The sequence below is a fragment of the Stegostoma tigrinum genome, chromosome 5 (assembly GCF_030684315.1).
Source record: "Stegostoma tigrinum isolate sSteTig4 chromosome 5, sSteTig4.hap1, whole genome shotgun sequence".
In the NCBI taxonomy this organism is placed as follows: Eukaryota; Metazoa; Chordata; class Chondrichthyes; order Orectolobiformes; family Stegostomatidae; genus Stegostoma; species Stegostoma tigrinum.
The window spans coordinates 119,719,895-119,735,741 of record NC_081358.1 but is presented as its reverse complement, the minus strand read 5'-3'; the positions used below and the strand labels follow the sequence as shown (position 1 = coordinate 119,735,741).

At 42.8% G+C, this 15,847-nt stretch overlaps 1 protein-coding gene across 1 annotated transcript in view; it reads left to right on the top strand.

Moving 5' to 3' along the window:
• The window catches only part of LOC125452063 (cadherin-7-like), a 139,251-nt gene extending 126,763 nt beyond the window's left edge, over window positions 1–12,488 (top strand). Inside the window, exon 12 of the mRNA XM_048529996.2 lies at window positions 6,475–12,488. Coding sequence (XP_048385953.1) covers window positions 6,475–6,968 — 494 coding nt within the window. The 3' untranslated portion in view covers window positions 6,969–12,488. The remainder of the gene's footprint in view (window positions 1–6,474) is intronic.
• Window positions 12,489–15,847: the final 3,359 nt, after the last annotated feature.

The window sequence follows — 15,847 nt, the reverse complement described above, 5'->3', positions numbered from 1 at the left end:
TGAATTTCTGCAGTAAAATTCTGTAGATAGTACACACTGCTGCTACTGAGCGTCAATGGTGGAGGGAGTGGATGCTTGTAGATGTGGTGCCAATCAAGCAGGCTGCTTTGTCCTGGACGGTGTCAAGCTTCTTGAGTGTCATTGGGGCTGCACTCATCCAGGCAAGTAGGGAGTATTCCATCACACTTTTGATTTGTGCCTTGTAGATAGTGGACAGGCTTTTGGGAGTCAGGAGGTGAGTTACTTGCCGCAGTATTCCTAGCCTCTGATCTGCTCTTATAGTCACTGCATTAATGTATTGAGTCCAGTTGAGTTTCTGGTCAATGATAACCCCCAGGATGTTGATAGTGGGGGATTCAGTGATGGTAACACCATTGAATGTCAAGGGATGGTGGATAGGTTGTCTCTTGTTGGTGATGGGCATAGCCTGGCATGTGTGTGGTGCGAATGTCACTTACCACTTGTCAGCCCAAACCTGGATATTGTCCAGATCGTGTTGCGTTGGACATGGACTGCTTCAGAATCTGAGGAGTCACAAATGGTGCTGAATATTGTGTAATCAATTGGCGAACATCCCCACTTTTGACCTTACGATAGAGGGAAGGTGAAGCAGCTGAAGCTGGTTGGGCCAAGGACACTACCCTGAGGAACTCCTGCAGAGATGTCCTGGAGCTGAGATGATTGACCTCCGACAACCACAACCATCTTCCTGTCTGTCAGGTATGACTCCAACCACCAGAGTGTTTGCCCCTGATACTCATTGATTTCAGTTTTGCGAGGGCTCCGTGATGCCACACTCAGTCAACAACAGCCTTGATATCAAGGGCTATCACTCTCACCTCCTCTCTGGAATTCAGCTCTTTTATCCATGTTTGAACCAAGGGATGAGGTCAGGAGCTGAGTGGCCCTGGCAGAACCCAAACTGGGCGTCACTGAGCAGTTAGTTGCTGACCAGGTGCTGCTTGATAGCACTGTTACTGACACCTTCCATCACTTTACTGATGATCGAGAGTAGACTGATGGGCAGTAATTGGCCGGGTTGGATTGGTCCTGCTTTAATTTAGAGGACATACTTGAGCAATTTTCCACATTTTCGGGTAAATACCCGTGTTGTAACTGTACTGGAAGAGCATGGCCAGGGGAGCGGCAAGTTCTGGAGCAGAAGTCTTCGTCACTATTGCCAGAGTGTTGTCAGGGCCCGTAGCCTTCGCAGTCTCCAGTGTCACTAACTGTTTCTTTATATCACGTGGAGTGAATCAAATTGGCTGAATACTGATAGCTGTGATGCTGGGGTCTACTGGAGGAGGCCAAAATGGATCATTCAGTCTTATCTTTTGCACTGAGCTCTTCCATCATTGAGGATGGGGATATTTGTGGAGCCTCCTCCTCCAGTGATCTGTTTATTTATCCACCGCCATTCATGACTGGATGTGCAGGGCTGCACAGCTTAGATCTGATCCGTTGGTTGTAGAATCACTTCACTCTGTCTATCACTTGCTGCATATTCTGTTTGGCATGCAAGCAGTCCTGTTTGGTGGCTTCACCAGGATGACGGGCCATGAGGTTACAGATTGTGCTGGAGCACAATTCCGCTGCTGTTGATGGCCCACAGCACCTCATGGATGCACAGCCTTGTGTTGCTTGATCTGTTCAAAGTCTGGCCCATTTAGCACTGTGAAAGTGCCACACAGCACAATGGAAGTTCTTCTGAATGTGAAGGTGGGACTTTGTCTCAACAAGAACTGCGCAGTGGTCACTCTTCGCATTGAAATCACCCACCTAGAGTACATTTTGTGCCCTTGCCATCCTCATTGCTTCCTCCAAGTGTTGCTCAACATGGAGCAGTACCGATTCATCAGCTGAGGGAGGGTGGTACGTGGTAACCAAAAGAAGGTTTCCTTGCCCATGTTCAACCTGAAGCCATGAGACCTCACGGGATCCGGAGTCAACGTTGAGGACTCCCAAGGTAACTTCCTCCCAATTGTATCCCACTGTGCCACCACCCCTGCTGGGCCTGTCCTGCCGGTGGGTCAGGACATATCCAGGGATGGTGATGGTGGCGTCTGGGCCACTGTCTGTAAGGTGTGATTCAGTGAGTGTGACTGTGTCAGGCTGTTGCATGACTAGCCTGTGAGGCAGTTCTCCCAATATTGGCACTAACCCCCAGATATTAGTAAAGAGGACTTTGCAGGGTCAACAGGACCGTTTTTGTTGTCATCTTTTCTGGTCCGTCCATCGACGCTGGGTGATCTGGACTGATTTATTTCTTTGAGACTTTGTAGCGATTTGTACAACTAAGTGCCTCGCTAGGCCATTTGAGAGCAGTTGACAGTGGACTGCATTGCTGTGGGTCTGGAGACACATGGAAACCAGGCCGACATGAGGATGACAGATTTCCTTCCCTGAAGGACATTAGTGAACCAGATGGGTTTTTCCGATAATTGAGAATGGTTTCATGGTCATCAGTAGTTTCTTAATTCCAGATTTTTTTAAAAAAATTGACTTCAAATTCCACCATCTGCCATGGTGGGATTCCAAGCAGGTTCCCAGAACACTGTCTGGGTCTCTGGATTAACAGTCCGGCGTTAATACCACTAGGTCATCATCTTCGCTTTTTTTGTAAACTTTTCAAAAGCCTGCAAACAGACGCATTTCACCGAACATGGAAAACATTCATTTGAAGAAGGTTGCATGCATGATCTGTTTTGATGGATGGCCATCGATGCTAAGGATCGTGGTAACATGGGTTCTGCTGTCCTGTAATTACATTTACATATCCACACTTTTGCAGCAGATTTTGCTGATTTTGAGAAAATTGCCATGAGTGGGCAAAACAATGTGACTGAAGGGATATTCCAAGCTGGAGAGTTTAACTTGCTCACAGCAAATTCAGCAAACGCATGATATTCTTCATTACACAGGGAGAGGGTGACTAGGCTGGGACTGTTTTCCCTGGAGCACCGGAGGCTGAGAGGTGACCCTGTAGAAGTTTATAAAATCATGAGGAGCATGGATAGGATGAAAAGCGAAAGTCTTTTCCCCAGGGTAGGGGAGTCCAAAACTCGAGGGCATAGGTCTAACATGAGAAGGAAAGGATTTAAAAGGGATCTGAGGGACTTTTTCACACAGAGGGCAGTATGTCTATGGTATGAGCTGTCAGAGGAAGTGGTGGAGGCTGGTACAATTACAACATTTAAAAGGCACCTGGATGGGTATATGTATGGGAAGAGTTTTGAGTGATATGGGCCATATGCTGGCATAAGGGGCTGGATTAATTAAGGATATTTGGACAAGTTGGACCAAAGGATCTGTTTCTGCACTGTACATCTCTATCGCTCCATATCCACTATTTGTTTTGCTCATCTGGGAATCGGTGACTTAGCCAATTTTTGATGCAGAGAGATGCCAACAGCGGTGTGTTCAATTCTCACACTGACCGAGGTTACCAGGAAGGATTGTCCTCCTCAACCTCTCCCCTCACCTACTGCACAGTGATCCTCAGGTTAAATCACCATGAACCAGTCCTCTCTGTCTCTCATGAAAGAGTTGCCCACCATCTGGTAGGACTGTGGTGACTTTACCTTCTTAAGTTCAGGGCATATGCAGTTGTAAATATAATTACACGTTCATGGAACAGAAAAACCAGCAAAACTTAGAAGTGTGATCAGAGATAATGAGAACTGCAGATGCTGGAGAATCCAAGATAACAAAGTGTGGGGCTGGATGAACACAGCAGGCCAAGCAGCTCTTATGGTCCTAAGATGCTGTTTGGCCTGCTGTGTTCATCCAGCCCCACAATTTGTTATCTTGAAAACTTAGAAGTGACTATTCACTGATCCAAAATGACCTTGTATAAGAAACAACTATTTCCAAGTTTGACTCATTTTCATTTCCACTGACAGACTTCTACCTGAGCAACCAAAGCTGAAAACAGAATAACAGCTCAGCAAAAATTTGAATTATGATATAGCTGCACTGACTGAAGATTCTGAGCAAAGAAAGCTTAGTTATTCATGTTAAATCCTGACTTTTTCATAATTGCATAGAATTTGTTGTTTGCATCTCATAATTTTGCATATTTCTTCACCGCATTGCAATCATGTTACATATTATACAGTCTGCAGGTGTAGAGGTTTTATAAAGCAAATATATTGGCCTGTTTCGACAGAAATTGTCTTTTTATAAACCATGCAACAAGCATTTTACAGTAAGCAATTCACAGAGAGGCTAAATTCTCCGAAAAGGTAAGCAGTGTTGAAAAGTCTTCTCAAATGTTTTTTCTAAATCAGGTGGAAGCTTCAAATGCAATTGGGGATACTTACACTTTTTCATTTGGATCACAGACTGATCGACTGGATTGAAAATTCTAAATTGGATTCTTCATTGCGCCAGCTCACATCACAAACCAGAACAGCTATAATCTAATCCCTTTAAAGTTAGAGAGTGCTTTCAGAAGCACATATCCCATTCTGGTGCTGTCCAGCCAGACATCCTCATAGTAGCTTCACAGTCATGTCCTGCCTCGTTAAGTGATTGATTGGATCTTGGGTTAAGGTAGCATGTGTGAAAGTTCCTGGACGTATATAACATAGAACGGTGTAGCACAGGAACAGACCATTCAGCCCACCATGTCTGTGCTGACCATTATACCATTCTGAACTAATCCCTTCTGCCTGCACATGCCCTGTATCCCTCTATTCCTGACCTGTTCATGTGTCTGACTAAATGTCTCTTAAATGTTTCTAATGTATCTGCTTCTACCATCTTCCCCGGCATGTACTACCTGCTGAGTACCCACACATCTCCTTTAAATCTTCCCTCCTCTCCCCAGAAATCTATGCCTTCTAAATTTGACATCTGCATCCTGAGAAAAAGACTCCGATTATCCACTCTATTCATGTTTATCATAATTTTATATCTGATCAGTTTGCCCCTCAGTCTCTGATGCTGTAGTGAAAATAATCCAAGTTTGTCCAAACTCTCTTCATAGCAAACATAGCTCACTCTAGGCAACATCCTGACAAACCTCTCCAAAGCTTCTACATCCTCAATGACTCACATACTCCAAATGTGGCCTTAGTAAAGTTTTATACAGCTGCAACATGACTTTCTAACTTTCATACTCAATGCCCTGACCCATGAAGGCAAGCATCTCCTTTACTACCTAACAACTTGTGTTACCGCTTTCAGGAAATGTGGACTTGTACTCCAAGATTCTTCTGCCTATCAATGTTCTTTAGGGCACTGCCATTTACTGTATACTTTGCTCTTGCATTTGACCTCCCATAATACATCTCCTCACACTTGTCTGGATTAAGTTCCATCTTCCATTTCTCCAGCCAACTTTCCAACTGATCGATATCCTGCAGTATCCTTTGACAAGCTTCTTCGCTAACCAAAACCCAACTTGTGTGCCATCTGCAAACTTACTTATCAGATCAAGTGCATTTTCATCCAAATCATTTATACAAATTCCAAACAACCAAGATCTCACACTGATCCTTGAGCAACACCACTGGTCACACATACCTCAGTCAGAAATATACCCCTCCCTCTGTCTCCTATGACCAAGCCAATTTTGTATCCCACTTATTAACTCACCATGGATTCCAAATGACTTAATGTTCTGGACGAGAAGAGGGTCCTTGTCAAATGCTTTAGTAAAGCCCACACAGATAGCATCCACTGTCTTATCCTCAATTATCTTCATCACCTCCTTGAAAAACTCAATCAAATTCATGAGACAAATCCTACTCCACACAAAGCGATACTGACTTTCCTACTAAGTCCACAATTCTCCAAATGCAAGTAAATCCTATCACTAAGAACTGCTCTAATAATTTCACTACCGCTGATGTAAGACTCATTGACCTATCATTTCCTGGGTTATCCCTCCCTTTCTAAAACAAAGGAACACTGTTGACTACTTTTCAGTCTTGTCTGAGTCTTAGGAGGGCAGAAAATTCTCGCCCTAGCAATCTCCTCCCTTGCCTCCCTCAATATTCTGGGATAGATCTCATCAGGGCCTTGTGACCTGTCTACTTTAATGGCTTTCAAGACACCCAAAACCACCCTCTTCTTAATACTGATGCACCCTAGAATAATGGTTTACCCGTCCCTAATCTCATCATCACCCTTCTCCTTTGTTGAATGCGTTGGATAAGTGCAATGTTTTCAAAAATCTTGTCTGGAATAAAAAATGTCAAGACATGCATTACAACCAAGAAAAAGCTCAATTTGGTTCCCTTTGAAGCATTAATAGTCACTTTACACTTTTTAAAAATAAAATCTAACTTAGGTAAGCAAGTGGAACTTGAACAGTTAGATAGCACTGAGGCAACTTGACCCGGGAGTAGGGACATTATCACTAGACTCCAACCAATGATCACGACATAATGCATATGGACAACCAGGCAGTCCACCAAGAGATTGAGTGGCCACCCGGATGATTTTCTTTCCTGTTTTTCTCCTCAGCACTCGTGTTCCTCCTGCTGGTACTCAGGCGGCACAGGAAAGACCTGCACTCTGCCGGCGAGTGTGACGACATCCGTGAAAACATGGTCAGGTACGACGATGAAGGGGGCGGTGAAGAGGACACGGAAGCGTTCAGCATGGCCACCTTGAGGAACTCGCGGGTCCGGCGCGGCCGCCGAGCAAGGAGAGATGTGAAGTCTGACATCCCGTCAGCGTACAGGCAGTCACTCCGTGGGATGCCAGATCAAGCAGTTTTCCGAGAGTTTGTCAGGGAGAGGCTGAATGAAGCTGACTCTGATCCCTCGGCTCTGCCTTTCGATTCTTTGCAAACATACGCATTTGAGGGGACTGGCTCTGTTGCTGAGTCATTGAGTTCTTTGGTTTCCTCCTGCACAGGCTCAGATGAAAATTACGATTACCTCAGTGACTGGGGACTATGCTTCGGAACATTGGCAGATCTGTACGGGGATAATGGAAATCACCTGGCTACATGAAACAAGCAAAGAAGAAGAACATTGAAATTTCATGGCTAGGAATATTCTCCCGATTTTGCAATTCTAACGTCAAGCCTCCCTCCTCTGCAAGTCTGTATTGAACATTCTGCCACCACAGTTTCTCTGATCCCTTCTTTCAAATACCAGAAAATTATTTGCAGTGCACCTGCACTTCCGAGATGCTTGCACATCCATTAGAACCCCTATATCCAAAAGTTACCTGTAGTCAGGTTGCTTGCTCCTAGAACTCTTTATCTTGCTTGGAAGATGGTCTAAAACCTCTTCAGGAATCAACCGAGTAGGGTGTGAGCTTCAACTGGAATCTGTTGAGCAGATCCTCATCTTCCCAATTCATTTCCATTCCATGATCTGGTCCAGATTTTAGGACTTCTGTTACTAAAGGAACAAAGAAATGAAGTATTTGTCATGCTGCCCAGGACAATCACGAATGTCACAGGTTCTCTAATGATCTTTATTAAGGGTTATGGTGAATAGGTGGGTAAGTGGAGCTGAGTCTCAAAGATCAGCCATGATCTTATTGAATGGTGGGGCAGGCTCGAGGGACCAGATGGCCTACACCTGCTACCAGTGCTTATGATATGTCCTTTAGGGAAGAAAACTGCCATCCTTACCTGGTCTGGCCTACATGTGACTCCAGGCTGACAGCAATGTGGTTGACCCTTAACTGCCCTCTGGGCAATTAGGGATGGGCAATAAATGCTACCTGGCCAGCAACACCCTCGACCAATGAATGAATAAAGAAAAAAAATCATGGAATTGATCAACATGAATTCAAGTGTACAAATAAGACTAGCCTAGGATCACCCTCCAAATGTATTCATTTTGTACAAAGTTCATAAGCGTGGTCTTTAGTCTGGGGGTGGTGCAGGTGTGGACCAGTTATCGCATTAGCCTGGGAAGTTGTGCATTAAACATTCACCCTTGAGCACATGATTCAGACGAGCACCTCAGTGCAGCATTGTGGAAATGCTGCATTGGCAGAGATGCTGTCTTTCTGATGAGATTCTCCTACACAAATGCCACAGATGTTCCTCTATCCCATCCTTGATGCTCCTTCGAGCAGATTATTTGGTCACTGCTGTTTGTGGGATCTTCCTGTTCATGGCTTATCTGTGACCAACATTACAATGGTGACAACAGGTCAGAAATTATTTAATTGGCTGCAATAAGCAAAGGCCATCCTGAGGTCATGAAGAGCAAGTTCTTTCTCACAGTTTGGAAGTTATTGTTTGTGATTGGCTCTGTGTTATCATTAAGAGCACTCAATATCAAATTCTCTAAAGTATAAATGTGCTACTGGCTTTGTTTTAACAGCTGAGGGAGAAAAAAAGACAGGCTCATTCGCCTTTTTCTGCTGCATCAAGAGCAGTAGTTTCAAGCCTTTGATACAAGTTCCATTGTGAAATATTCCTTTTGTTTTCAAATTCTTTGGAAAACTAGACTGGACATCTGTGGCTGACAATCTCTCATTGTGATGGTCAACAGTATTTTTGTGTTGCATTTTATGTAAAGAATAGCAGAGGAAGTTTATGACTCATGGTTATGATTATGACATTTTTAATTCTCTTGCTTTCGTACTTCACATGTTCAGAGAACACTTGGGCTTATTCAGGAGAAAGATGCTGGGAAACTAAATGCTTGCTATTTTTGTCACAGAGTGTATGCATCAAGTGTCATTAGCTCACTCCAGAACAAAACTTACTCCAATTTAACCCAATCGCTAAAGATTGCTGCTTCACTGTAACATTAACATTTCAGTTTGATTACTAACATATGGGATGGCTTTGTGATTTGTCAATGCCTGGCTAGGAAGTAGCATTGATGCCATGCAAGATCATTTAAAATATGACCCTGACACTTAGCAAAAATAGAAATACCCAACTCATTGTCCTGAGTGTGAATTATCAAATTCCCTTCTCTTCCTCTTTGCGGGATTTGGTTAGTTCAGTTGGCTGGATGGCTGGTTTGCAATGCTGCATAATGCCGTCATTGCAGGTTTAACCTCAGCCAGTGCAGGAGTTACTGTGAAGGTCCCACCTTCTCAACCTTAGCCCACGGCTGAGGTAGAGTGACCTTCACGTTAAATTCACTGTTAGTTGAGGGAGTGGGACTATGTCTTTACATTTAGTTCTTTTTGTCGATATTTTAATTTTGAGTTCTGCCTTAACAGTTTCTTCAAACAATGGACACCATCTACCCCCATTTATCATAGAAAGAGACCAGGTGGGTTTTTGAACTTCTACCTGGCTTTCTTCTGCCCTGATTCTATCTATAGTATATTATATTCACCTCTTCCTTTCTCACCCCAGGTTTTCTTATTTTATATTCACTCATGTAATATGGCTGTCACTAGCTGAGCCAGCACTTATTGAGCATCCCTAATTGCCCAGAGGTAGGGTTAAGAGTCAACCACATTGCTGTGGGGTCTGGAGCCACATGTAGGCCAGGCCTGGTAAGAATGGCAGCTTCCTTCCCTAAAGAACCTGAGATGAGTTTTTCCTGACAATTAACAATGGTTTCCTGGTCATCACAGCCATCATTAGACTCTTAATTCCACATATTTTTTCAATATTGAATTCAAATACCACCATCTGCAATGGCAGAATTTGAACTCAAGTCCCCAGAACATTAGCTGAGATTCTGGATTAATAGTCTAGCAATAACACCAGTCGGCCGTTGCCTCTCCTTCGCTTTTCCATTACGTCATTCACTTCAATCAGGACATGTTTTATTTGTATCACACACTTGGGAACTAAATCTTTTCTGAATTCAGTACTGGATTATCAATGATTACCACCGCTCGTTTTGGATTCTTTTATAAATGGGAACATTTTCTCAGCCTCTTTTGCTGTTAGTACCGCCCTTCATTTTTGTGAAGAGCTTGTGTTACTCCTCTGCAATAATGAGAAAAAAAAATCCTTGGCTCATTTTGGAGGAATTATAGATTGACAGACTAATTTAGGGATAAAAGGAAGACCATTCTGTCTATTGAGTTTAGGCTAGCTCTCATTGGAGCGATCCAGCCCATTGTCTGCATCCATCCCCTTGGTCCTGTCAGTTTATTTGCTCCATGTACCCATCCAAAGCTTTGATGAAACTCTGGTGCGAGGCAAGCTCCATTGCTGAGTCCAGTAACTTTCCACTTCACATTTCGTCTACATCTTTAGCCCAATCCTTATATCTATGTTCTGTTCACTTTTGCACCATCAAGTTTAAAAGAAAAATGTTTCCTTGCCTTGGAAAACTGTATTAAATTCCCCCTCAGTTTACCCCAAGGAAAACTGCCCCAGCATCTCCAAACAAATTTAATAGACAAGCTGTCCCAAGACTCTAAAAGAAGTATTACTAAGATAATGATAATGAGTAGGAGAGGTGACATAAATCACTGGAAAAGATAAGGGATTTTCAGGGTGCAAGAAAGGTAGCAGAGAGCTTGCGATGTTGATTAGATAAAGATTGATTTCTTTTAAGAATAATAATTCATACATAAACAATTTTTTTATGTAAACTGTTGAGATCAATGGATCTCTCTGTGAATCTGGTAGAAAATGGATGAAACCTGCACAGCTATCGAGAAGCCGAGGTGACCACAAACTCACCAGTACCTCCCAGATCCTGTCCACTATCCACAAGGCCCAAGTCAGGAATGTGATGGGATACTCCCCGTTTGCCTGGGTGCAGCTCCAACAACACTCAGGAAGCTTAACACCATCTAGGAGAAAGGAAATTGGTTGGCACCTCATCCACCAACTTAAAGCATCGCTGGAATTCTAGCAAGTATGAGAGACGCTGTTATATATGTCCTAGCTCGTTGAAAGAGCTATGTTCAATTATTCCTACTCAGAATCACACAATCACACACTTGTTACACTGCTCAACATGTCTTTTAGCCTATCATTCCTGTACTCGTACTTCAGGTGAGCACCATTACTTTGTGTCAAATTCCTGTTTGTTTTCCCACACTCTTGCTCACCATTTCTATCCAAACGATCATCCAATGTCCATCCTGAATGCTTCAGTTAAACCTGCTTCCACCACATTTTCAGGCAGTGCATTCCATAGCCTAACTACTCCAAGTAAAAAAAAGTTCTTTTCACAACAGATTTGCACTTCTTGCACATCATTTTAAATCTATTCCCTCCCCTTCTTTCTCCTTTTCAAGTGAAAACATTTTCTCCCCTTCCACTCTACCTAGGTTTCTCATAATTTTGATAACCTCTATTAGGCCTTCTTCAGTCCCAAATTCTTCAATCTTTCTTCATAACTGAAGTTTCTCATTCCTGGAACCATTCTTGTAAATTGCTTCTGCACTTTTTCAAGTATGTTCACATCTTTCCTTTAATGTCATATCTGCAACTATACACAGTGCTATATTTGTGCACAGATATACTCAGGTCCTGCACTACCTTTACATTGGTGTCCTTTATTTAAATTGTCTTTCAATGTCCTTCCCACCAAAGTGCACATTCTCTGCATTGAAGCACATCTGCCACTTATCTGCCCACTCCACCCAACTTGCCAATGCTCTATTAGGATTCTACATTGTTCTCCACACAGTTTACAATTCTAAGTATCGTGTGTCACCTGAGAACTTTGGAAGTATCACACAAGGGGTGGCGTGGTGGCTCAGTGGTCAGCACTGTTACCTCACAGCGCCAGGGACCTGGGTTCAGTTCTAAACTCAGGCGACTATCTGTGTGGAGTTTACACGTTCTCCCTATGTTTGTGTGGGTTTCCTCAGCATGCTCCACTTTCCTCCCACGATCCAGAGATGTGCAGGTTAGGTGGGTTGGCCGTGCTAAATCTCCCATAGTGTTCAGGGATGTGTGGTTTAGCCATGCAAAGTATAGGGGACAGGAGGGAATCTGAGTGAGATGCTCTTCAGAGGGTCAGTGTGGACTTGATAAGGCTGAATGGCCTGCTTCCACACTGTAGGGATTCTATATCCTCCTCATACCAAGATGTAGATCATTTATATGTATATACATATGACATTGTTTTATTCCTAATTCTCTCCATCCCCTGTCTTTTTGACAATTCCATGGGACTTATATGCTCTGGCCTCTGATCTTCCCATCAAGTTACTGTGCTGAGGGTGCTGGTGGTTAGTAATCTCAGAAAACAAACATTTGGTTGCTTTGTGCATCATTTCTACAGCTTCCATTTTAACTAAGTCATTGATATATTTGAAATAATGGATTCACATCTTTGTCAAATAGAGTTGACCACTGCATATGAAGGTTCTTAGTGTCAGTATGCTAATATTGTACTAAATGTTCTCTAATTTATATGTATACATCTTTCTCCTCATGACACTGGACACTATTGGTAGTCTAAAAACTTACTCTGAGGGCAAGAAGGATATCTGAACATTGTGTCAAATGGCTTCCTCTGAATTTGATGATTGGTGTTGTGAGGAATCAGTATGCATTTGAATGCAGCACTTTAGCTGACAGTGATGATGGGAACTGCAGATGCTGGAGAATCCATGATAACAAAGTGTGGAGTTGGATGAACACAGCAGGCCAAGCAGTGCTCCTAAGATGCTGCTTGGCCTGCTGTGTTCATCCAGGTTCACACTTTGTTACTTTAGCTGACAGTACCTGCTTTTTAGCCAACTATCCTTTAAAGGGATCAGATGCATTGAGCATGCTCTGGACAAACAAGTTCCCAACTCAACCCTGGCAAAGACTATCAGTGGCATTATTTCCAACAGTTGTTCTAATATCTACAGAAGTGTACCTGGTAGAGGGAAAGAGAAGATGAGGGAAATAAAACATAATTGTAGCCATTTCTGTAACTATTGATGTGGATAGAGTCTTTCATAGAGGTAGGCTGCTGTATACAGTAATCTTAATGAGACTCAGAAACTGCTGAGACCAAGCATATGCTGAGCCTGTTCAAAATATTTAATAGCCAATGTATGCTTTTTGAAAACTGTTATCCACAACGCACTTATTCTTCAATCATATTTTTGTGTATCTTAAGTATATCTTGGCTTTACATTTGGATTCACTGTTGAAAAATATCTACAGGATCATTAGGTTGGAGAAAGATACTTTTCTTGCACTCGCCTCTGCTTCAACATTGTAAGATCATAAACCATTGAGCAGAATTAGACCCTTTGGCACCTAGTTGAGCCTGTTCTCCCATTCACTGAGATCATGACTGATCTGATATTCCTCAAAGATGATGGGAACTGCAGATGCTGGAGAATCCGAGATAACAAGGTGTGGAGCTGGATGAGCACAGCAGGCCAAGCAGCATCTCAGGAGCACAAAAGCTGACGTTTCGGGCCTACACCCTTCATCAGAAAAGTGTCTAGACCCGAAACGTCATCCTTTGTGCTCCTGAGATGCTGCTTGGCCTGCTGGTGTTCATCCATCCCCACACTTTGATAATCCTCAAATCCACTTGCTTGTCCCACTGCGTACAAGGCACATGTCTGGCATCTGATTGAACACTTGCCCTGAATGATTGTAGTTCCAACAAATTCAAGGGGGTTGACACAATCTAGAACAAAGCAGACTTCTTAACTGACTCTCCATTAAAAACCTTCAACATTCACTCCTACTACCACTGATGCACTTCTGCCCCCAAGAGGACAAAGGCAGAAGACACGTGAAGCACCACCATTTGTAAGCTCCTCTCCAAGACCCAAATATACTTCCTTGGAACTATATCACTGTTCTTTCACATCACAGAGTCAAAATCCCTGCACCTGATGTACTGCAGCTCAAGAAGATGGCTTACCACCACCAAACCAAGGGCAATTAAGGAAGGACACCAAGTGCTGGACTTACCTACAGCACACAAATGGATATTTCTCTGATTATTTGTATCCTGAGATAAATATTCAACTGGAGTAAATGCAGAATACTGGAAGTCAGAAATACAGAACTGAATATACAGAAACACACTTGCCGTTTAACATCGTTAAGATCATGGCCCTGACATCAGAACTTGTCTGACGTCAACCTGGACAGAGTGACTCATTGCTGAAAGCTGCATTAATTAGATTACTAATGTGGCAACTGATTGACCGATAGTTTACCACCAAGAAATATTGAAAACTGATTCAGTTATTGAACACTCACTGTATGAATTGTTTAGATATCAACATTTGGGCTTTAACCTTTGTCCATACCATAGAACTGCTGGGACGATGCTTGGTTGCCTGTGGAATCCCTTATTGCATATATTAATTTGAAATGTATTTACCAAATTTTCTATTTATATATATACATATCTAAAAATAAAATATTTTGTCTGCAATAACAAGACTCTACATCAGATTCGCACAAGAGAATATTAGAGTGCGCACAAAGATAGAGGTGCAGTAGGGGTAATTTACGAACCTGGTATTGCAATATGATGGCACAAAGCCTACAGAATGGAAACAGGCCATTCAGTCCAGTGGGTCCATGCTTATTTTTATAGCCCACCTCAGCATCCTCCCACCCTTTCCTTTTCTCACCCTAACATCATATTCTTCAATACCTTTATCCTTTGTGCACCTCTCCTGCTGCCCCCTGAACTGTTCAGAAAATTCCCAGCACCCAAAACAGCATTTTTAAAAAATGCAGAGTCTTGCCACACAGAAGACACCTTTCAGCCCATCAAGCCTGCACTGACCCATCTACACTTGACCTAGTTTCCAGCACTTGGCTGATAGCTTTTAATATTATGACATTTCAAGTGTTCATCCCCATAATTTTGAAGGTTGTGAAGCTACTGTCCTCAACTACCCTCCCAGGTCGTGAATTCCAGATTCCCACCACCCCCCGGGTGAAAACATTTTTTCCTCAAAATCCCTCTTTAACTCCCTGTCTTTCACATTACTATTGAACCTTCAATGAGGAGAAAGAGCTGTTTTCTAATCCCTTGTCCTTGCCTCTCGCAATTTCATACACCTGTAGAGAATGGCTCTAAGTTGCTCCAGTTGGATAGAACTTTAGCGAGGTCACACTTTGGATATTGTGTACCATTCTGGTTGCCACATTACCAGAAGGATATGGAGGGTACAGAAGTGCTTAACCAGGATGTTGCCTTGTTTGGAGAGTGTCAGCTGTGAGGCAAGTTTAAATACATTTAGAAGTGTCTGAGGAAGGGTTACCAGACCCGAGACATTAACTCTGATTTTTTTCTACACCGATGCTGCCAGATCTGCTGAGCTTTTACAGCAACTTCTGTTTTTGTGCTTGAATAAATTTGGTTTGTTTTCACTTGGACGTTGAAGGATGAGTGTTGACCTGACAGAAGTTTACAATATTATGAGAGACATGCATAGAATGGATGGTTGAAGTCTTTTTCACTGGGTAGAAATGGAAATAGGTTTAAAGTAAAATAGGGTAGGAATAAAGGAGATATGCGAGGCAAGTCTTTTACACAGAGCGTGGTAAGTGTCTGGAATGTTCTGCCAAAGTTAAGTGGTGCAGTTACAACATTTAAAAGGCTTTGGACAAGTACATGAATAGGAAACCTGTAGATGGATATGGGCCAAATACAGGCAAGTGGGACTAGTTTAGTTGGGAATTGTGGTCAGCATGGATGAGTTGGACCAAAGGGCCTGTTTCCATGCCGTATGACTCTATGATTCTACAGCAGGGGTGGATACAATTGCAATGTTAGAGGTATCTTACCAAATAGATGAATATGGAAGGAATAGAGGGCTATAGACCACATAGGGGGAAAAGGTTTTATTTTGGAAGATGTGTTATTTTATTTTAGAAATGTGTCTGCACAGCCTTGGTGGGCTGAAAGGCCCGGTGCTGTGCTGTACTGTACCTCAGTCAGGTCCCGTCTCAGCCTTTGTTTAGAACTAAAAATTTCCATCCCAGGCAACATCCTGATGAATC